Consider the following 23593-nt stretch of genomic DNA (forward strand, 5'->3'; position numbering starts at 1 on the left):
GAATGTCTTAAAAGCGATCACTTAGCTGCGGGCGCAGCGAGTCAAAACCGGCTACGCCGTGACCCCCCTGTCCCCAATCATGGATCAAAAGTGTGATTTTCTCGTTTCGAATGGGCCCCTAGATGCCTCTCTGAGAGGTGGTCAGATTTTCTTCATTGGAGCGCATTTTAGATCCAAAAAGCGTATTTTCGCAGATCAGACGTTTTTCCGCCCATTTAAACCAATGTAATTTTGCCCCGTAGTTTTGATCCCTTTGAGCATCCGCTAAAAAAGCTTCAAATTGGCTCAAATTTAATACAGCCTATTATTTCCATAGATAGCACCGATTGCCACCCGGACCTCGTCGATTTTCCGACATGACGAAAATAAGCCGCACCCTAATGAAACACATACGAACATGGTACGTATGGGGGACTGTTCAGTCTCAGGTTTGGCAATCCTGCAGACCCTAGCTGGTAGTCCCTGTCTTAAAGGGAATGGGCAGACGGGGCTCTGAGCTAAAGTGAAAGCAACCTGTCTAGGAGAAATTACTTTGAAATCAAATTCTGGCCCACCAGGTTGTGGGTTAGGGTATCGAGTTAACTCCTCGTTCCCCATAAAAAAGTAAATATTAAAAAATCCAACAGTTGCTGTTTTGATGCCCAGCAGAAAAATCGGAGTAATCGACACAAATTACACAAACCAATGCTGGAATTCGGGATGTGGAATGTCCGCGGCATTTACAATAAACAAGTAGAGGTTGTATCAGGATTAAGAAACAAGGGAGTGGATTTAACCGTTTTGACTGAGACCAAAAAGAAGGGACAAGGATTGGAAAGAATATGACTTGTTCAACAGAGGGGTGAATAAAGATTAGTGGGCTCACCAGGGAGTGGCGATTCTGGTTCGCAAAAGATTGAAGAAATGTATAGCTGGAAAGCCATTGATCAGCGAATAATACGTATGAGCCTTAATTTACATGGCCACAAGATAACTGTGCTTGGCGTATACGGTGTTAACGATGATGCATCTGTCGGCGCTAAAGATCAGTTTTTTGAACAGCTGAACAATGAAATATTGAAGATTGGAGACATGAGGGAGGTTATTGCCATAGGTGATTTAAACGGTAGGACTGGACATCGGTGAAGTTCCAAAAAGGTTGGACCTTTTGGAAAAGAGAGACCGTTGAATGACGGGAACCATACCATTGATCTTTACGACAAAAATGAGTTGAGAATTCTTAATGGGTTCTTCCAGCATCGTGACATACATAAGTTCACCTAGGTCCAACCAACACAGGGGCTAAGATCGATTATCGATTATGCAATAACAAGGCAAACAACAAGTATGAAGGTGCAACAAGTCAAAGTATGCCGAGGAGTTCCTTGTAGTAGTGTCAATTACTTCTTGAAGGTTGAAATAGCTTTCCCTGTCAAATATGATCATGGTGAACCTAATCTACAGCAATGGAAGCAGGAGGTTGTGGTTCGGCAAGTCAAGTATAACATCGATAGCCTGCAGCAGGAGAGTGTCAAGGGTTTGTATCGGAAACAGTTGGATGAGAAGTTCAGGGAGTTTCAGGGAGAGAGTACAGCAAATGAAGAACCAGGGGATAATGACTCTTTGCATGTTACGTATGAGGATGTCAAGAAGGCCATCAAGGGTTGAGGAATCGCAAGACGCTCGAACCGGGAGGAATACCAGCGGAGTTAATAAAGTGTGGAACAAGCATTAGCTTGTTAAAGCAAGCTCATTATAAGTTGCAATTTTAGAGGACCAGGAATAATGCGAACAAATGTAAAAAATACGAAGCGACGCGGGTGTAGGTGTTAACGCTTCTAGCGCCGTTGCCAGAACCCCCATGTCAAGGAAGGATCACATTCAGAATGAAAGGGCACGGGAAATCATGGCCGACAAAAACAACAAAGTTCATGACATTTTCACGAAACCTAGTCTGGTACAGGCATGTGCAACGAATGCTAGATGATATGTTGCCTAAAGGGGTTCTGGATTGGATCCCCCCTGGTAGAAAACATAAAGGGCGCCCTGCCAAATCGTGGACCGAGGGAATAACGCAGGAAATGAGGAGATGTGATCTGCCGGAGGAGCTCTGGCAGGATCGCTATCAGAGGAGGTTGGGTGTCAAAGAGTGCACAGAGGCACTATAAGAATGATTTGTTAGTAGTAGTAACATGAAACACTATTTTAAAATAGAGTCCCTACATACCCAGAGTTACGACAACTCACTTTTGGTTGGGCTGAAAGTGGCCAAAAAAAAAAATCCAATTCTCATTGGTTCTCGCTCATGGAGTCACAAATGAGTGCACCAAGATGACGGTGACTCGAATGTGAACAAAAATAATGAAAATATTACTTAATTGTGGTTTATCAAGAGTAAATTGTTATTTCCATCGGTCCAAAATGAAAATAGATGAAGAAATTATTCACAAACCAATCTCATTTTCTTTTTAATTGATCAATTCGTTGATGTTGTTGTTTTTGTATGACAGACATCGCAGGATTCCTGATCCTTAACCCTCAATATCGTTCGTTTGGGTGCACTCGTTTGTGTCTCCATGGCCAGCCAAAGCCGGCTGCCAGTCAGCTGATAATCGAGTTGTCTTAACTCTGGGTATAAAGGGACTCTGTTTTAAAACTTCTTATCAAGCATCTCAAGCCCATCAAATTTTTCAACCTAAATTGAACTGCTGAGTTTCTGCTGAATGAAATATTTAAGTAGGGAGTTGCTAAAACTTGTGAATAAATACTTACTCGTTTGCATTATTAATGGAGTATAACAGCATAGGTTGAGGAACAGGAGGCCCATCACTGAATGCTTTTATTGTGTCCAAAAGATCAGTCATTTCTTTATCTTCATTTGAAAATCCTGCCAAGTCCTAAAAATGATGAAAGGGAGATGAAATGAAATTTTTAACAGGGTTGGAACAGAATTTAGAAAATGAAGTTCCTTGATTTCCCTGACATGTTTTGGTGAAATCAACTGACAATAGCGCATATTTCAGATAGTTAAAGAGACATAATTTGAAATAGTTTTTAGCGAACTTTGTTGTTTGAGAAGTCAAACTCGTTCTAGACAGCAAACAGGTGATTTAACAATTTTTCCTTGACGTTTTCGTCATTTTCCCTGACATTTTCTGGTATCCCATGATTGTGGCGACCCTGTTTTAAGTCATACTCATTTTCTGAATAGTTAGGTAGGATTAGGTTTTTCCGGTAAATAACTCAATTGATGAAATGATTGATTACTAAAATTATGCTAACAGGGTCTTGTTTTGGAATTTAAGTATGTAATAGAGATAAAATTTGATATATATATATATACATACATATATATACATATATACTAAAAACACATCTGGGGAAAGAAGGCTTACACATTCAAAATTAAAACCGAGACGTTTCGTCCAAACTCTTGGACATTTAATTTTACTGTAGTGAGCACCAACTACAACAATCTTTCATTCCTTTGGTCCCCTTTAAAATCAAAAAGGCTTACCCAACAACTCTCTTGTGTCGTTTATCAAATAGATTGATTAAATTGCAATTCTATCTACATTGGCCAAACAAAACAGCAATCGTCCAAAAGACTTAATGACCACAAATATGATAAAAAAGAAGTAACGGCGCTTCATCAGCACGAAAATAACAACGGTCATTCTTTTGATTTTGAAAACACCAAAGTTTTAGGTAGTGAGTCCAATGACTACGCCAGAACCTTATTGGAAATGATATGCATTATAAAGAACAGCAATAGAACTTGTAACTATCGGGCTGATGTTGAAAAACTTAGTGTTGCCTACCATCAGTTTTTCCAGCCACACAAGTCCAACTAGTGTGTGTGAAGAGAGATCCCTCTAATTATCTCTTAGTCTGTTTACCGGCTCCGTGATTACATAATCACCAGTCAAAGCCTTGCTACTCCGGTCTGAGAGATGACTGTATTTTAACCTTTATTTTATCGATTGAAAATGTCCAAGAGTTTGGACGAAACATCTCGGTTTTAATTTTGAATGTGTAAGCCTTCTTTCCCCAGATGTGTTTTCAGTGTATTTATTTTGGGCTACGTTAGATTCACTTTTACTTTTTATATATATATATATATTATATATATATATATATATATATATATATATATATATAATGTCTTGTAAGAAAGTTCATGAATTTATGAAAACTTTTACACACATAGATAAAATTAGTTTCCAAGGAGGAGGCACTGGATATTTCTTCTTCACATTCAGGCCTGAGAACTTTGTCTGGAATTGTTTTGATATCAAACCACATCTGTATTACCTGAGGTGGAAAAATAATACAAAGGAAGTGTTACTACAATAACCCACTTAAAAGAAGTGAAATCAGCTTAAAATTTCGGTAAAACTAGTTAAGACTGGAAAATTAGTGTTTCCAAAGTCACCTGCAACATAGTAGACTAGCCAAGGCCAGCCTAGTTTCGACAAAGTTATCTTATGTATACGGCAGGCTGATTATTGACATTTATAGACAAAGTGATGGACAAGGAAGACAAATGGAACAATCTAATTGGTTGAAGCGGGTGGTTGTTACAGACTAGGGGGGAAAATGATTGATTAACTATTATATCTCTCATGGATTACTTACATCCTGTGTCCATATCAACCACCCACTTCCACTAATATGATCGTTCAGAACCTTTATTTCAGAGACCCTCTGACAACAACAGGGCAACAGGGCACTTAACCATAATGTATATGAGGACTTATCTGTAACAATAGCGGATGTAAAGTTTTCACATTGTGAGAAAATCGCGTTTTAAGTTTTTGAAGCTTTGCACTTTTCCGCCCGTAGAACGGAGAGGATTCTTGTAAAGATTTTCATGAAGAGCAACTCTTCCGGTAAAAAACACACGTTTTATGTCTATGTAAGTGAAAAATTGAAGGAGTAACAGTAATTTGAAAAAAATGTGACATCCGCTATTTTTACTGAAAACACTTTTTTATGCATGAGACAAAGTCTTCAGGAAGGGTAAAGCACTAGCCATACTGAGCCGTCCGTTCCGTCGCGGCTCGGTTTCATCCGTCTCCTGCCGTTTGACTTTGCTTTTCGTGGAAATGAATGAGCGGGCGCGTACTCACGCGTTCCGGCTCGATGCGGCGCCGTCTGGCTGCCGAGCCGTGCGCTGACGGATAGAGCAATCTTGCTTTTCGAGCAAGATCGGAGACGGAAGACGGATGCCGATCTCCAGTTTTGTTTTGATCGCTCATGCACTGCGCACGCTCTTTCACCGCGCTGTGTTGTGATTTAAATAAAGATAAATTTGTTTTCCTATTCTGTTTGTATTCTGTCTACGGTGTTCACTAATAATGGAGGACGAAGTTCTAATTGAGAAAGTGAGGGCTTTCCCTCACCTCTACGATCCGCAGGATGCGGCACATTTTGATCAGAAGAAAATCAAAAATTCATAGGAAGCCATCGGTAAAGCTCTAAGAGCATCAGGTAATTTGAATTTCATCATACTCGCATTCATACTATTTGAAAGACAATACGACAGTGTAAAATAAGTCCGCAACCATGTATCTCGTTTGCGATGTTTGAAAATCTCCGCTCTTATTTGATTTTTTTAAAGAAAAACAAATCGACATCATTCCTTGAAGTTTTCGCATAATTTTTTTTGCACAGAGGAGAAAAATCACGGCAGTTTTTAAGAATAGCCGTTGAGTCATCAACTTCAACTGCATCCTAGAGCTAGCCGGATCGCACCGGAGCAGTGTGCGCTAAGTTTCGTCCAGGAGCCGTACAGCTGACGGACGCCCGTCGACGGAGCCGCGACGGAACGGACGGCGACGGCTCAGTGTGGCTAGTGCTTAAGGCTGGTAAAACGATTTAAATGAACCAAAAGTAAGTCAATGCTGAGTCATTTAACAAAATTGAGCAAGAAACTAAACCGTTTGTAACTTTTACAACAAAAACAAGGAACAAATTCTAAAATCAGTTAAAAATTCAACAATTCTGGCGAGACGGTCCCGATACGTATAATTTGAGTATCAGCTACAGCCCATGGCCGGTGGGCAGGCAGTTATCGCAAGTGGGTTCGAATCTCCACAGTGTCTACCGCGCCGGCCGGAGAAAACAGTGGATTCTCACATCCGCTATTTTTACAAATAACAAGGTTTTCAGTTCATATCTCGCTGAAAAATTGCGCTGGAAGTCTGAAACTTTGCACAGGCTTTCTTGGAGGCTCTAGATTTCGAAAAAAGCGTTTGCCCTAAAAATGGCGGATGTCAGCGACCGCTTTTGTTACGTTTATGTCCTCATATGCCTTTGACCCACTGCGCAACGAACGATTTGTCCAGAAAGTTCTTGCCCGCTCCCCTCATGCCACTCACCACCCCAACTAAAACTTTCAAAGCTTGCAATTTTTGGATAGCTTGGTCGATTTTGCTCAAATGCAATATCAGTTTAGTACTAAGTAGGTAAGATCTTCCTCCTGTATAAATTCCAGAGGACAATCTAAAAATTTGTGCCAGCTATCGCGACCACAAAATTGGATCTCCTTCTAGTACCGGTCCCTAAGAATCAAAATCTAATACTTCCATCTCAGTTTTCTTTTTCTTTTTTGCAGAAATGATTTTACATTGCAAAAAGTTAAGTTTCACCCGGAAAACTTTTAAAGAGAGGGAAATATAACCCAGGAAAAATTTGAAAAAAGATGATGAGTCGGCAATACATGCATAAATACACACACGCGCACACCCACACACCCACCCACACACCCACACACACACACACACACACACGCACCCTCACACACACACGCACACACACACACACCCACACACAAACATATACACAGCTCCGTTGAAGGGGAAGTTACATGAAAAGTGAATGGTCATCTCCGATCTCTTCGGCATCTTCAAGTAGGGTAAAAATACTGTTTTTAGCCAAAAATCGAAATGTGCTGTTCGAGCTCCGTGAAAAATAAATTGACTTTTAAGTTTTTTCCGCCAGGGAGGGCGGAAAATTCCTTGATATGATTGCAGTGAAATTAAGTTTATAGGCGGCCAGTTGCTCCAAATAGCAAAAACTGTAGACTGCTAAAAAGCTAAAAGGAAGAGCTTTTTAAAGGTATAATCGGATTCTACTTTGCGATAAGATTTGTCCCTGAAAAAATGGAAACCTCTTCAATTTCCTGATTTTTTTGAGAAAAAACTTAAAAGTCGATTTATTTTTCGCGGAGCTCGAACAACACATTTCGATTTTTGGTTAAAAAAATAGTATTTTTACCCTATTTGAAGATGCCGAAGAGATCGGAGACGACCATTTACTTTTCATATAACTTCCCTTCAACAGAGCCGTAAATATATAAACATGAATTCGAACGACATGCATATTCATAATTTACAACCCATGATCGATGCTCATTACATGGTCTTTGATCTACGTCTCACATCAAGGGAGAACGCAAGTGTATTTCTTTCGGAAAATACATTAAAATTCCTGTGAGGTCAATGCATCCCCTACTTCCAAAAAGTGGATTGAAAAAAAAAAAAAAAAAAAAATAGGTCCAAATTTTCCATTGTCAAAATGAAAGTCAGTAATGCAGGATTCATTGACACGAACTAAAGTGCCACTACTTTTATTCATGTTATAATAAGAATGGCAATGTGATTTAAATTCAAGGTTAAAGAATTCTCTGAGACATACAGAGTTTCTTATGAGTACAATCTTTAGACCGACTCCATACCTGTAAAAGAACCACATGGCCATGGTTTGTTAGGTATTTTCGCAAAATATTTAATGATTTAGGTGACAGTTTGATTTCATACTTGCAAGATCTGAAAAAAGAGTGAAAATAATAGATGAAAAATATTAACATTCACGAAAATCAAGCAACAGTAGCAATATAAGGTTTGCAACTTAGTTTGCTAGGCTAGAAATTCAATACTGGTGGGATAGCAACTCCTCATTTTGTAACATTCAGGAACGGGAATAAATGGTGGTCTGGTTTGCTATTTATTATCGTATCTGAAATCTGAACTCGGAGGAGTTAATTTTGAATCAGTGGAAGAGGTCAAACAAGCCGTCCACTCTTTCATCCGCGGTTAGCTGAAAGACTTCCACGCACGAGGCATCCAAAAGCTGTTCTCTTAGTCTTAGTCTCAGTATCAGACTTGCTTGGATCGAGCTGGTTATGTGGAGAAGTGAGGTAAGCCCCTAATTCTACAAACATTTCTTTGCTTTTTCGTCAGTGATGAACGACTAAGGCTTTGGCAGAGAAGCTCTTCTCCTGTAGCGGACTTCAAATCCTCGCGGATTCGGCGGGAGCGTCGAGCACCTCGGGACGTTCAAACGGCTCGCGTTCGGCCGCACATGGTCCGATTTTGTTGCGGTTTGTTTCGTTGAACTCAAAATATCCTAAGAAAGATTTTGAGCCCAAGTTTTTTAAAATTGGTCCATTTTAATGGATTTTAGAGAGGGGGGGATACTTACTTATTGAACGCCCCTCGTAAATTAGCAATTATATTTGTTAAGTTAGCAATTATTTGATTTTGGTGAGATAGCAAATGCTCATCACGCTTTTTTCAGTATAAAAGTAACAGAGTAACTAGTAACACACAAAGTCTGGGGCGCAAAGTGCTTTGAAGAGTTAGACCGTGAAGAAGTCGAGGAGTATAGCTTCCTTAGTTTCTAAAAATCTGGAGCGTACCACTCGCATTGTTTCAGTCTACATGCACAGGATGCTCTCCATAAGAGCGCATTTGCATTTTGCCCAAGAGTTCCGTTTCCTTACTCTCATTTTCATCTTCATATTATTCTGAAATTACTATTGGAATAAGTTCTCTCCCCCTTCAATAAATCCAAAATTCTAGCCTGGAAACTGAAACATGGGAATAACATAGGGGGGTATGACTCTCTTGCTCAAGACAGTGAAATAGCTCTCGGACACTGATTTTTTTAATCACCTCTCAAAACAGATACCTGACGAGTACCCAGAAAAGACAGCTCAAGGTTCTTCAGCTTAAAACGTTTAAATTCTTACCTGAATGTGTTAATGACAGTACTATTATCAATATCTTGAATTGATGTTAACTCCTTTAAGGCTCCTAACAATTCTTCATTTTCTTTGAATGATTTCAAGACAGTCTCATGCTTCTTAAACATGCTTGAATTTGCATCAGTTGCTCCATTTCTTAGTGAATCAATATACAGATGGCATAATAAAGGAAACAGAAAAGCTGACAACTCTATCTTGCATTCAGGATCAGTTACCTCTGAAAGCCATGCTTGGAACCTAAAACGGAGAGATCAGACAGTTAGCATAAGGTAAGTGTAATTTTTTTTTTTTTTTTTTTTTTTTTTTTTTTCAAAGCAGCAGTTAAATTGGGTTATAGCTACATAAAGCATAAGTTAAGTTAGCATGGTGGAGTAATGGTGCTGGGTCCACACCTTTTCGCGAGGAAATCAAAGCCGAGAAATTCCAAAAATTATGATTGAATCGATGTATGCAAAAACATCCGATGTCCATTTTCTTGGATTTTTACTTTTTTGGCTCAACGTCATCTTCGAGAGTAGGTGCATCTGTAAGTAGACGGATTTGACCTGTTTTTAAGATTTTCGTCCTCATTTAGGGGGTTGCACCTCAAAAAATATGCGAAAACGTCCGGTATCCGTTTATAGTCCAGTCATTTCGGGATTTTAATGCGGTTTTGAGAGCAGAACTTTCTTCCTCATCTAATTACTCATCTATAGCCGATCCTAAACGAGCGTCCAAATTTGCCCTTTTCGATAAATTATGGGAACCCCTCCGAGAACCTCCCCAAAATCGAAAAAACTGTCAAAATTATTTTCTCTCGTTGTTGTGCTACTATCGCACGCTTTGAGAGCGGAACTTTCTTTTCTCACCTGGGTTCTCATCTGTAGAGATTCCTAAACGAGAATCCAAATTTTTCTTCTCGACAAACTATGAGAACCCCTCCAACCCCCTCCCCCCGCCAAACCCAAAATCGAAAAAACGGTCAAAAATCGGTTATTTTCTTTAGTTTTTCGGCTATTATCGCAAAAACCGTTGCCTCCATGATCAGGTGCGTGGATCTTACTTAAAATTTGTTCAAATTGCGGTTATTTTTAACCCGGTCTGAAATTTTTCTGGTGAAAATTACGCTCACTGCAAGGTTCTCAAAAACCGGCAATATTTTCAAAATTTCGTTTTGTAATGGTTTTTTGCTTGTAACTGTAACTCAGCAATTCTTTAAGGTAAGTATATCCTTCCAAATAATAGTAAATTCAAAATTCTAAAATTTCATGCGTCAAGCTTGTCCTCAGAGCGTAACGAGACGGTACCCCGGCGTTGCCAAAGTTACCGTCTCAGAAGGCGTTTTCCGGAGCGGTGCAGTTCACGCAACCACTCCACTTTCTTGCTCAATAAAGTAACAAAAAACATCGTATCTACTACTCATATCCCTCTTTCCTACCCCATAGACGCCCTTTATCGACTATGCTTAGTTTATTTGCCATGAAATAAAGCGTGATGATAACGATACCCATGCACTCAAGGATTTGTCGGATCAGCATTTCGACGGTGTGAGTCGGCAATCACATAAGTTGATTTGCGACGACGCAGACTGCCTGTCATTCTTTATTTTTGAAATGAAAACTATTCAACGGCAATTCTTTAAAACTGCCGTGATTTTTCTTCTCTGTCAGAAGAAAATTCTGCAAAAACTTCAAGGAATAATGTCAATTTGTTCTCCTTTAAACAAACAGCGTAGAGGCGGAGATTTTCAGACACTGCAAACGAGATATGTGATTGCGGATTTATGCCGTCGATTTGCAATTTCCAAAGCTGGAGCACCTAATGAGCTTAGATTCTGGCAGAGAAGGTTATTGAAATATTGATTGTCATATGTAAAAAAAACCGAAAGTCTTCATTAAATGAAGCTTTATACGATGTTCACGCCCTATTCTGGTGAAATAAATGAAGAGACTCCGAAAAAACCATAGTTCTTGGTCGTATCTACGGCTTATAGCCCTCTTTTCGTTAAAAAGTTGGTTGGAAATTTTTTTCGCCATAAGGATCCGTGTTATTTTGAAACTTGAAACATATTTATCTTCAAATAGAAAAAACTGCACTTATGTGCCTTGTCCACCAAGCTCCTCAAGTTTACTCAAAAGTTTTGCCATATGCTGGAAGGTTTAGCAATTTGTCAATGTACTCACAAGACTTTTCAAATCTAAGTATTCCATATTATTTCCAAAAGAGAAGTTTTCTCCATACCACTGAAATTCATTTCATGGCTGTCATTAAAAAGAAGAAAACTCCCTGAACCTTGAGGAAAACTTAGTAACGAACCAAAATCTAATTAAAATTTTTTTCAAAGAAGAAACTTCCGATCGCCTTGCATCTTTGAGGTGCATTAAACTAAGGTTTCGTCAACATGCAAGAGTTCTGCTCAGTTTTCAAACGTTTCATTTTTTATTACACACGATTTCCTCTCTTCACAACACCACCACCAAATCTTTCTGTGTTGCATAGTTTTGTTCTTTAACACACACACACATTTATTACAATACTATACCACAGTCGACTTGATTTTTTTCATGGTCAGATGAAAACAGAGCACCTGTAGAACCATTTTAATTACATAAAAACCCCAAATATTCATACTTTCAAAAACACTTTGAGAAAGAAACACAGAGATGCCAGCATACTTTCCTGAGACATGAACCAGAAATGTTCTGAATATTCCAATCAAAACATATTTACAACAGTACTTTTAGGGAAGTTCAATTTAAATCGATTTTTCTTCAAATTCTCACACTTTCTTTCGTTTGTACGATTCACTGGCTCAAGGGCGCAAAATTGAAGAATCTAGATTGAAACAGGGAATGAGCCAGAGAAAATTATAGTAGGGCGGATAAGGGGAAAAAGTTCCCAGAATCGTGCATTTCTGGAAGAAAGCATGAAACTTTCAGGATATCATCTTTACCTATAGAAGGTTCAATTTCACAAGTGAGCCCAAAATTCTGAGGCCATGGGGGCCGGGGGGGCAAGGGGCCCTGATTTCGCTATGTTTTGCCGAATTTTCGCGTTGGATCATCGTGAGAACGCCGTTAACAATGTAAAATGTAATCAAAACTTGTGTAAACGTCATCAGTAGGTTCTCTCAAACAGTATCCTAAAATGGTATCACTGTCCGATCCCGGAGCACCCCTCAAAATACCTAAAATTCAAAATGGCGCCCATAATAAGGCCTCCGGAGTATCGATATTTTCACTTGTGCATATCCTGTCATGTAAGGTATCATTTTCCATGTAATTTTGGTCGCAGATTTCATATTTGAAGTCAAAACAACCCCCCGGTCAAAATTGGTGCCCCCAATCCAAGATGGCGTCCAGATTTGAAAGGCAGGAGGGTGCATTTTTTAAACTTTTACGTGATAAGGCAAGTGATATGTCATTACCTATGTAATTTTGGTCGTACATTTCATTACTGAAGTCAAAAGAGTCCTCCGGTCAAAATTGGTGCCTCAAATCCAAGATGGTGGCCAAATTTTAAAAGCAGGAGGGTGCATTTTTTCAAAGTTTTACGTGATAAGGCAAGTGATATGTCATTCCCCATGTAATTTTGGTCGTACATTTCATTACTGAAGTCAAAAGAGTCCTCCGGTCAAAATTGGTGCCTCAAATCCAAGATGGTGGCCAAATTTTAAAGGCAGGAGGTTGCATTTTTTCAAATTTTTACATGATAAGGCAAGTGATATGTCGTTTCCTATGTAATTTTGGTCGTACATTTCATTATTGAAGTCAAAAAAGCCCCTCGGTCAAAATTGGTGCCCGAAGTCTAAGATGTCGGCCAAATTTGAAAGGCAGGAGTATGAATTTTTATGAGAAAAAAAATCACGTGAGATGACAAGTGAGGTATCAGTTTATACGCATTTTTAGTCAACAAAACGAATCTAAATGAAATGTAAAAATATTGTTTAAGTACACAAACATGAAACTAGATAATCAGGATGATTGCCATCATGGCTGACAAGTGAAAAATGATGAGCCACTAATAAGGAGGTGTTTTGCTGATTACTGCACAAAAACTCTGAACTCAATTTCAGATGCCCTAGACTCAGAGGATGAACAATTAATAAGTACCGAAAATAATTTAGAAAACTTTCAGTCGGATTCAGTTGGTGGGTCTCTACTCCATCGAGTGCGATCGAAGCATAGGCATACTTACGAATCCATTGCACAAACCTATGTTCCATCAAATTGATGAGCAGACACCAATGTTTCTTTGCGTTTTCAAAGTGATGTTAAACGCGCAAAATCCGAGATGATCGCTGTTCTTGCATGCGTTTATTGGTTGCGATTCAACCCCTCACATCCATAAAATAGGAATAGCAACTTTATTCTGTACGCTTTTATCTGATCCTTACCTGCAAGAATCTAAAGAAAGGTTCTTGGAACCTAATCAAAACCATGAACGGGTATAAAGAACTGGAAAAGAGTAAATCGATGGTGAAACTGCTTAAATACTATTTCGGTTTGCGGTGTTGCAGACTTCTTGTCATACTTCTGTTCCTTCATTGAAAAATACTGGAGTCATTTCTTGAAAACTTTGCTTGTTTTCACTCTCTATGTGAGGAATATTCTGTAAAAATTTCATGATGTTGGTTTGGTCCCCTTTCCAAAAATAAAATAGGAGCGAATATTTTGAAATCCTGCAACCAAGATACGCACGTTTGCTGTTTCACTGTCGAAATATTACTCCTCAATGGTAGCCAAAAAAAATGTGACTTTCGAAGACCTCCGTCATCGTATATCGAAGGAAAAATTTCCAGCTTTCAAAGTCTTCATTCAATTAGAGTAAGTACCCTCGATATCATCAGCAATGAAGTAGGTAACATTAATTTAGGAGCTACTTTTATACTCAACTGTGGATGGGATGAAGTGATCTGGATGCTTGTCTTTGGGGATGGATGAATAAAAACAAGGAGCTTCATCCTATTTTAAGTGACTTGCCTCCAGCTCCCGGAATCCCCGCTTAAAATTATCCGGTGTAATTGTAAGAAAGGGAGTGACACCATGCTGTACCACCAAGAAAATAATCTTTTCGTTCTTAGACTCATGCAGAAGTTCTGAAGACTCCAACTGTAAAAACTTACAGAACTGTAGGAGGAAGATCCTGAAGAGCCTGACTGGGAATGTGAATCAGCATGTTTTGATTAGGATTTTCTCATATACTGACTGGAGAGGGTATGGCAGGTGCGTCGCGTGAAATGTCCTTATCTTTATTGAGAAATTATATGGGCTTAAAAATGAATAAAATAGCTCATTATAGATGCTCCTGTTAACATTATTCCTACCGTGGACGGCCAAACTGATCACCCTCTTAATTATCTCGTATCATTTTTGTGTAAAAGATTTTTTTTACATTTCATTTAGATTCGTTTTGTTGACTAAAAATGCGTATAAACTGATACCTCACTTGTCATCTCACGTGATTTTTTTTCTCATAAAAATTCACACTCCTGCCTTTAAAATTTGGCCACCATCTTGGATTTGAGGCACCAATTTTGACCGGAGGACTCTTTTGACTTCAGTAATGAAATGTACGACCAAAATTACATAGGGAATGACATATCACTTGCCTTATCACGTAAAACTTTGAAAAAATGCACCCTCCTGCCTTTAAAATTTGGCCACCATCTTGGATTTGAGGCACCAATTTTGACCGGAGGACTCTTTTGACTTCAGTAATGAAATGTACGACCAAAATTACATAGGGAATGACATATCACTTGCCTTATCACGTAAAACTTTGATAAAATGCACCCTCCTGCCTTTAAAATTTGGCCACCATCTTGGATTTGAGGCACCAATTTTGACCGGAGGACTCTTTTGACTTCAGTAATGAAATGTACGACCAAAATTACATGGAAAATGATACCTCACATGACAGGATATGCATAAGTGAAAATATCGATATTCCGGAGGCCTTATTATGGGCGCCATTTTGAATTTTAGGCATTTTGAGGGGTGCTCCGGGATCGGACAGTGATACCATTTTAGGATACTGTTTGAGAGAACCTACTAATGACGTTTACACAAGTTTTGATTACATTTTACATTGTTAACGGCGTTCTCACGATGATCCAACGCGAAAATTCGGCAAAACATAGCGAAATCAGGGCCCCCTGCCCCCCCGGCCCCCATGGCCTCAGAATTTTGGGCTCACTTGCGAAATTGAACCTTCTAAAGGTAAAGATGATATCCTGAAAGTTTCATGCTTTCTTCCAGAAATGCACGATTGTTATGCTTATCCGCCCTACTATTAGACATACCGGGCATTCCAGAGCACTCGTCCACTATCTTTTCCTAGGAAACGGCTCAAAATTGAGTTTCGGGACGAAAACTTTCAGAGGTGAATCAGCCCCAAAGATATCAATGAAAATTATTCAGCTCCCCAAAACCCCATTTTGGGGAGGGCTTTTAAGCGGAGTGCCCCTCGTTTCTCGCACATTTCAAGGAGAAAGGGTATGTTTTGACTTTTGATTTAAATTTTACGGCCAAAAATAAGACCTTTTTGTTCTCTTTTCCCAAAACCCCCATTTTCGGAAGATATGAGGCATTTTCTGAGCTAATTTCAATTAGACACTGAGCCCGTTAAAAATATCGGGTTTTCAAAATTTAAGTAGGAGTCTTCGGAGAGAAGAAATGAATCCCTTTTGATCAATGTGTCACATGACCCCTGTTGATCCAAAATTATAGAGGTGACGACCCCCCAAGATTTTGGGGCTTTGAAGGGCCGTAAGTCAAAAATTTCAAATGACAAGGGTATGTTTTTACTTCAGATTTGCTTTCTACGCGAAACATTGCGTAGGAATGATGTGGCACTCGGCCTATGTGCCCCAATTTTCTTTTCTGTCCCTTTTTCCTCCAACAATACATGGTTTCTTAGGAGGAAATTGGGCTCTTAAGTAATATGGAGCAAATAGGCCAAACGCCACGCCAATCCTACGCAATTTTTCGCATAGAATCCGAATCTCAAGTAAAAACATACCCTTCTTATTTGAAATTTTCAACTTACAACCCTCCAAAGCCTCAATATTTTCAGGGGGTCGTGGCCCCCAAAGTTTTACCAAGAAAATGCCCCAAAATGCCCTGTAACTTCGAAAAATGAGGGTTTAGAGCGCAGAGAGCAAAAAGTTCTTATTTTCGATCCTAAAAAAATGGGGGCACACCCCCTTTGAAACCCTTCCAAATTGGGATTTTAGGGGGCTGAAAATATTTTCATTGAATTCTTTTGGGGGTTGATTAACCCCTGAAATTTTACATCCCGAAGCTCAATTTCTGGCCGTTTCTGAGAAAAAGATACTGGACGTGTGCTCTGGAACACCCGGTATTTCAAATGTAGATTGATAGAGCATTTGAGCTAAATTATCAGCATAATGGCAATTAGGGGGAGAAAAATCCATCCGCTGCTGAGGTCTTACTTGGAAAATTGATCATCCATTTGAACAACATCATTTCTGACACTGCTGAACACAACAGAATTCAACCTAGATGCATCTTTATCTGCACTAGCAAACAAAGCCATTTGCTTGTCAGTTACGCTTGCATGAATTTCCAAATCTTTCAGGTCCTCCGCATCCTGAAGCACAAAAAAAGCGAGGAAGAAGGTAGTTAAATTTATGACAAGGCAATCCAGCGATTAATTATAGAGCAAAGTTGGAGCTCCTCCGAACTTCACTACCAAACATTAAACACTTGAAAAATTTGAAATGTGTACGTTTGGATTTTGTGGAGAAAGACATTTCTTGTTCTCTTCTTTAATGAAATAATGTGGCCATCTCTTGAATCCATGCAGTGATTAGCACAGGTCAGTTTACCAAAAAACTAGAAATAGATACTTTTGTTAGCGTTGCTTTTTAGCGCTGATTGCAATGACCTTTGCTTTTCTGGATTAGTTCGGTTTTCCAAGTAAAAATACCAACAGATCTCTGAACTCAGGGGAGCTCATGTGAGGACTTCATTTCTATTCAACCCTCAGAGAATTGCGATGAACTGCAGTTACCCCGTTCTATACATTCTAGAGGAATGCTTGGAACGTTCTTCTGGGGTCAGTTGAGTGCGATTTGAACCACTAACAGGACCCCTTGGACCTCCCGAATGACCCAGTTCATTGCCTTCCATGGATAAAAAAAGCCTTAAACAGGTGCACAATGTTCACCAATTGTTTTAATCTATCTCCGACATGGAGCGCACTTGTGGTACAGAACAGAACTCTCAGGTGCTACTTAACTGTCTTGTGAGTGTAAACTACTTAACTAGAAACAACAATACAGGAGTATCAATTCATGAAAATCTTTCGCTGAGCTCAGGACAAAATGACAGATAGCAAGATGGAAAGGATGCGATTACGATTGTCTCCAGGACATTCATACAGGGGCTTTTGAAACTTATTCTTGGCTTGTCGGTCCTTCCAACAAAAAAATTCCATTTTTGAAGCGATGTCTTCAACTCTTTTCCTGGTTCATGATCTTTCAGAGGCCAGATGAATAGTTTAAATTTTAGAACTTTTTGAACCTATAGGCAAACAACGCGTGTGAGAAGGATGGAGACAATTATTTAGAACCATAAAGTACAGTAGAGATAGAATTTACTGGAATATCGCTAAAGTCAATCCTTGAATGGTACATTCCTAGCCTCTTGTTCTCCAAAAGTGTGATCCATGCATCCCATTTCAACATGGTGGCTTACTTATGGAAGGATCGTGGGCTGCAAGCAGTTTTGAGTTACATAAAATTAACTTGATGATTATTTCTACAAACTTTGACAACCTATGTTCACCAAAGTAAAAAAAATGCAAAAGCGTCCAAAACTTCCAGTTTTCATGAAATTAATTTTATACCTATATTTTGTGAGTGCATCCCCGGCACAGACCCCGAGGATACGGCATCTCCAGTCGCCACCCACCAGCCTCAGAGGCAGGGGACAAAACAGCTTCAAAGAATGACTTTATGGGCGCTCCAGTACACAGAAATTCTACTATACTCCATGTTCGGAACACTGGTGCTTGCCCGACACATTCAGTATGTAAGATGATGTTACACTAAATGTTCACAGGCATGCAACTGTTATTTGAACACAGATAAAAAACTTAAATGTTCTGTAGTACAACCAGCAGCCTGATTATTGAAATTTTGTGTTTGTCAGATCGACATAGATGACATAGGTTAAAAGGCGGAGTGTTATTGGTTGGCTATGTCTCGTCGCTGCTTGATCGTACCTTTGTCAGGTGGAATGGACGACATACTGTTGGAAACTTAAGAGGTGCCTTTAACTTGTCGAGAGTTCCACCCGACAAAGGCACGATCAAGCAGCGACGAGACATAGCCAACCAATCACACTCCGCCTTTTAACCAATGTCATCTATGTCGATCTGATAAACACAAAATTTCAATAATCAGGCTGCTGAAAACGACATCAGTGATGCCAGACAGAGATCTCTTCTGAATTTTACTGATTTCGCAAGATGGAATGTTTCAGAAACAGCACTCACACTGAACCATAGTAAAACGCTATCTCTTCAGTGGCATTCCGTGAAAATTTGTAATCCCACAGATGAGGAAAAACGAGTGATCCACCTAAAAGTAAAATATAGCTGGCGCGGTTGCTTGAATGGGTTAAAAAGGGACTCACTGTGTAGTAGCGACGATTTAGATAATCTACAACTGCTCTGGCGACACGATCTTGACCTGGTCGCTCCATTGGGAAAACCAAAGGAAATTAGGGACAACGACAAGGTGAACTTATTACGAGACTGAGAAGCTTGATGGAGAAAACTCAACCTGTCAACCGGTACCATGCGGTTCTTTTCTTTCGATTTCCTTTCTTTCCGGTTTTCAGTTTGTTGCTCCCCAACTCCAAGGGGACTTAACATGCTCTAACATCGGAGATGGGTTACAGAAATGTACACACTGTTTATGTGCTATCAGTAATAAGCGTAAATCATGTAATGTAGTAAATGAATCATGTACTAAAGTATTCTTATTTCATATGATGATAATGCCAGTGCTGCCATTCAGCTGTTCGAATTTTTCAAAATATACACAAAATGAGCATCAAGAGCTTCGCAAATAATCCACACTTTGCACTCCAGTGTTACCATAGAATAACAAATAGCTTCGCTATAAGAAGCGCCACGGGGATGAATCCACAGCGGGCCTTCGAATGACCTTGGAATGGTCAACAGACCGGGTGAACCGAGCTGAGCCGAGAGAATACGAGCTGCGCCGAGGATGGTTAACTGAGATTCATAACTAACAACAATGACATGGTTAACTGAGATCGTTCAAGGTCATTGAAAACGCTGTTCTATTGAAAAGGTTGCCGTGGCCCTTCTTATAGCGTCAGCTAGTTATTATTCTATGGTGTTACCGTTCTGCGTACGCAACCCCGACAGCAAATTACGCAACATTACGCAGAAAAATTTCCCAATTACGCACGCCATTACGCAGGAAAAATTGTCAAAATACGCAGAAATTACGCAAAAATTTTCAAATTACGCAGCAATTACGCAGTTTCAGTCAAATTTTGAACAATCTTACGCTTATTTTGAAATTCTGAAATATTTTCGTTTCCTATGTAAGGTGGGAATTTAGTAGCAAAGTTTGCAGCATTGCTTCTAGGTAAAAAACTATCTTCACTACGACCGTTTACCAAGGTCGGCATGACGTACCTAACCTAAAAACCGCGATAATAAACTGAAATTTTCAAAAAACTTCAATTACGCACGAATTACGCAGAATTCTTCCAATTACGCAGCATTACGCATTACGCAGCCACTACGCAGCAACCCTCCAATTACGCAAAAAAAGTCCTCAATTACGCAGAACGGTAACACTGGCACTCATTAAACTCATTTTACCAGGGCTGCCAGAAACGGGACTTGAGAAAGTGCACAGAATTTGAGTCCAAAGTACAAAATAATCCGAAATTTTGGGGGAAAGTACAAAATAATCCGCGAGAAAGAAAGTACACAAATAGTACACATTTTTTTCAAATATACACAAAAGCACGCCAAAAGTACTTGGAAGTCTACAATTTGATCCCACGATTGAGTAGAATTAGGTAGAATCAACCATTGAATAACAGAGAGGGATTTCTGCGGGAATTTTAGCCTAATAAATTATATGCGCCACTAATTCGGCGGGAAATTTTAAAAATTCTTTGAAAACTCGAGATTATTTCCTAATTTTGAAAAAAATTGTACACAGAGTACACAAAATTCGGCGAAAGTACACAATTAATCCGAATTCTGAAAAGTACAAAATAATCCAAAACGAAAATCGATAGTACACGTGTGTACCGAAAGTACACGTTCTGGCAGCCCTGCATTTTACGAATGTTTACTTTTTGCAGGCAAAGACCCCCTCCCCTCGAATGAGCAGACAAGATGGCTGAGTTAGTATAAATCGCATACACGGTAATTTATATACTGGGTGTCCGATGGGTAAATTGCATACTAGCATCAAATTGTTGGTTGGTGGGTACCGAACATCAAACTGTACTCTTGTTATGATTTGTTAACAATTTAAACTAACCTCATTTCGGAAGAGGCAAAAGGGCAATATAGATAGCAGAATTTGACATTTATTATTTGAAATGTCGATATTCTTGAGAATATCTGAAACACATCTCACCCTCGGACCCTCAAGGAAGAAGAGATGGTGATCATTAATTGGACTGAGTTAAGCAGAAAGGAACCAACCCACATTTTGGGAAAAATTGAGTTATGAGTGGTTTTGAACTCAACCATTGCTCTACTATCTATCGCCAAAAATTCAAAGTTTTTGTTGGAGCAAATTTTGCAGAAATTGAACTTGAAGTTTATCTTTTACATTGAGTCTTATGCAGGAGCCAAACTTTTAAACCTCTTTTTCTCGGTTCGATCCCGATGTGGCTTGGTTCCTTTCTGTTTAACTCCGTCCAATTAGGTATTAGTAGCCAATAAGGTGACTAGGATGGCCCGAGAGTTGTTGATTATTTTGACGTTCGGTACCAAGCGACTTTTTTTAATGTTCACAAAAGATAATTAGAACAAACCCAACGATATGACGAGGCCGCTGAAGTTATCTTTCTATCACGTATTTTGTTGCCTTTCTCCATGCCCTTGACCAGTTGAAGTCAGCAGAAAGCGGCTTTTCAGGATAGGTACTAAAGTGTACAAATAAGGCCCAATGATGAAAAGGAAAAACTTTAGGAGGCAGAGACCGAAGTTTTGCTGAGCTGTGGGTCTCACCAACAACTCAGGTCTCTGGTAATTTGGACAGCGATAGCAGAAAATGTAAAACCTCAAATATGAGGCTATTTTTCTCTACTTCCATTGTCAGCTGCGACATAAGTTACAAGAGTTATTAACGACATAAGATGTTACGACAATTTCACTTACCTCTGCTCAAAGATAGAGTGATGATGTTAGTTACCGAGGATTTGGAGCAATTGCCACTAATTAGTGGCTTGTTTTAGAGGCTGCCAATAAGGTTTCTTGAAACCAAGCAAACCTGCGGTTTGACTTGCTGTTATCATTTATCCAAATGCTGGGTTATCAAGAAACTTTCAGTGGCTAAGCTTCCTTGTCGGAGACTCCTTATACTCCCGTTATCTCTTGATTTCTCAACTGGAGTTAGTGGGGTCTTCAATTTAAAGTGTGAACAAACTAGCGTCGAGCCAAATCAAGCTGCCAGGACTACACACGTATTGAAAGGAATGAGACGTAACAAGATGATTCATGCAGGATGAACAAATTGGCCTGACTAAATTATGATAAGTAAACTGTTGAGATCAAACATCAGACCTTTTGGAAGATTTTAAATGAAAAAATGAGTAAGCTGTTCAAGTGACTCGGAAAAAACAGATACGAATGAAGTCAAGGACGGGGACGCAAGACACTTCGGTGCAGGAGCTCCACATGGATGAACTTCGACGGATATCTGGAGACACAAATACTAAAAGAGCTGACCCACTGACAAGACACTACTGAAATTGTAGGACTGTATCTTTAACTTATTTAAAATTATTAAAAATTGGCCTCCGTCCTAATCAGGACAGACGAACGGTCACTGCCACACAGATTGACACAAAATATTGGGGACTCCTAAACGGGCTGCACACAGTTCTTCACTAGAATTTTTTAAATTTTATATGGACTCAACAATGTCAGAATGAACTAAGTTCTTCTCAAAGACGCTTAAAATTTAAGCCAACAAACTGGTTACGTTACCCCAAAAAGCTGGACAGTCTGTGGATAGTATCGATAATTGGCAATCCACCTTATCTAGATGTGAAATATATGTCTTTGGAAATATTAGTGCAGAAATAATTAATAATCCAAATGAGAATTATTGGTGGTATTAGGTAAAAAAAATTCCTTACATTATTTGTGAGAAAGAAGGGCTATGAAATTATGAATGATCAGAAATCAGAGTGAATTTCGCGATCGCCCAACAGTTTGACAAACTGGCAAATTATATGAATTATCCTCTCACCATCCATCTGTATATGATTTATCTGATTTCGACGGGAGTATACGATTTATCTTGTATACAATTTATCTGCCCCCAAGATGGCTGCGTCATGGACCAAGAGAATAAATAAGGACCCCCAACTCCGGTTAGCGCTGACATCAGCGCTCCCTGGCAGAGGGTGTAGTGAACTAAACCGATGATTGGGTCTTCCTGTTTATATTTCCATGCACCACCTATTTAGGCTTATCACTCAGTAGTGCTCATAGAAGTTTCTAGATCCTCGTATCTTCGTGGTCGCCCTGCAGTTTTGAAGAGTTTAGTGTGAAAAGTTTCCCATTTTCATTTCAATCTTCGTCAGTCTTCGTGTACATAAACTGGTATTAATGTGAAGTGTTATTTCTAACCAAAGACATAAAGACGGAGTGCTCGTATCTAAAAGCCCGGGGAAAAAGTGAAGCTAGGTTCGGCTAGAGTCCCTTTATACTTAGAGTCAAGACAATTTGAATCCATTTCTGATTGGTTCCCGTATTTTAGGCCTCCACAGTGTCACAAACGGGAATAAAGATTACATTTTTCACCGATTGCAAAGATTATAATCTGGAATGGACCAGGGAATTACGGGTTCGGCAAGGAACAAACGGAATGAGAGGAGGAACGGAGAAAGGCATTTGAGAATGGCCCGATCAAAGATTACGAAAAACGTTCAATTTCTGTAATCTTTATTCCCGTTTGTGACATCCATGAGTCGAATTGTCTTGACTCTCAGTATAAAGGGACTCTAGGTTCGGCGCTGCGCGTTTGTGTGAGTGTGTAAAGGCCTAGATACACACGGCGATTAATCGCCGCGATTGGGTTGGTTCGGGTCGCATCGCTCAACGCAATACAATCAACAGAGGCCATCAGTGCGATCACGTATACACCTAGCGATTAATCGCCGCGATCAGCGCTAATTGTTAATGTTATTATAACCTTAAAATGATCAGTATCTTATCTAGTTGATCATATTGATAACAGGATAGTCGTAAGTACTGTGCCCAAAAGACTAGTGCCTTTTTTTAATTGAATGAAGATGAAGATTTTCAACTGAATAA

The 23593-nt window shown here is 39.4% G+C and overlaps 1 protein-coding gene across 3 annotated transcripts in view; it reads right to left on the bottom strand.

Annotated features, from left to right (window-relative positions):
• LOC109038010 (TAF5-like RNA polymerase II p300/CBP-associated factor-associated factor 65 kDa subunit 5L) overlaps positions 1 to 19130 on the bottom strand; it is a 66296-nt gene extending 47166 nt beyond the window's left edge. For 2 of the 3 annotated variants that reach the window (XM_072301398.1, XM_072301403.1), the window contains exons 1-6: positions 18676 to 19130; positions 16467 to 16624; positions 9017 to 9268; positions 7721 to 7811; positions 4186 to 4293; positions 2752 to 2876 (exon numbers count right to left, since the gene is read on the bottom strand). In XM_072301398.1, coding sequence (XP_072157499.1) covers positions 2752 to 2876; positions 4186 to 4293; positions 7721 to 7811; positions 9017 to 9268; positions 16467 to 16624; positions 18676 to 18744 — 803 coding nt within the window. In that variant the 5' untranslated portion in view covers positions 18745 to 19130. Of the gene's footprint in view, positions 1 to 2751; positions 2877 to 4185; positions 4294 to 7720; positions 7812 to 9016; positions 9269 to 16466; positions 16625 to 18535 lie in introns of all 3 variants that reach the window. The other variant, XM_072301400.1, reaches the window with a different exon arrangement.
• Positions 19131 to 23593: the final 4463 nt, after the last annotated feature.

This window comes from Bemisia tabaci, chromosome 1 (genome assembly GCF_918797505.1).
Source record: "Bemisia tabaci chromosome 1, PGI_BMITA_v3".
Classification (NCBI taxonomy): domain Eukaryota; kingdom Metazoa; phylum Arthropoda; class Insecta; order Hemiptera; family Aleyrodidae; genus Bemisia; species Bemisia tabaci.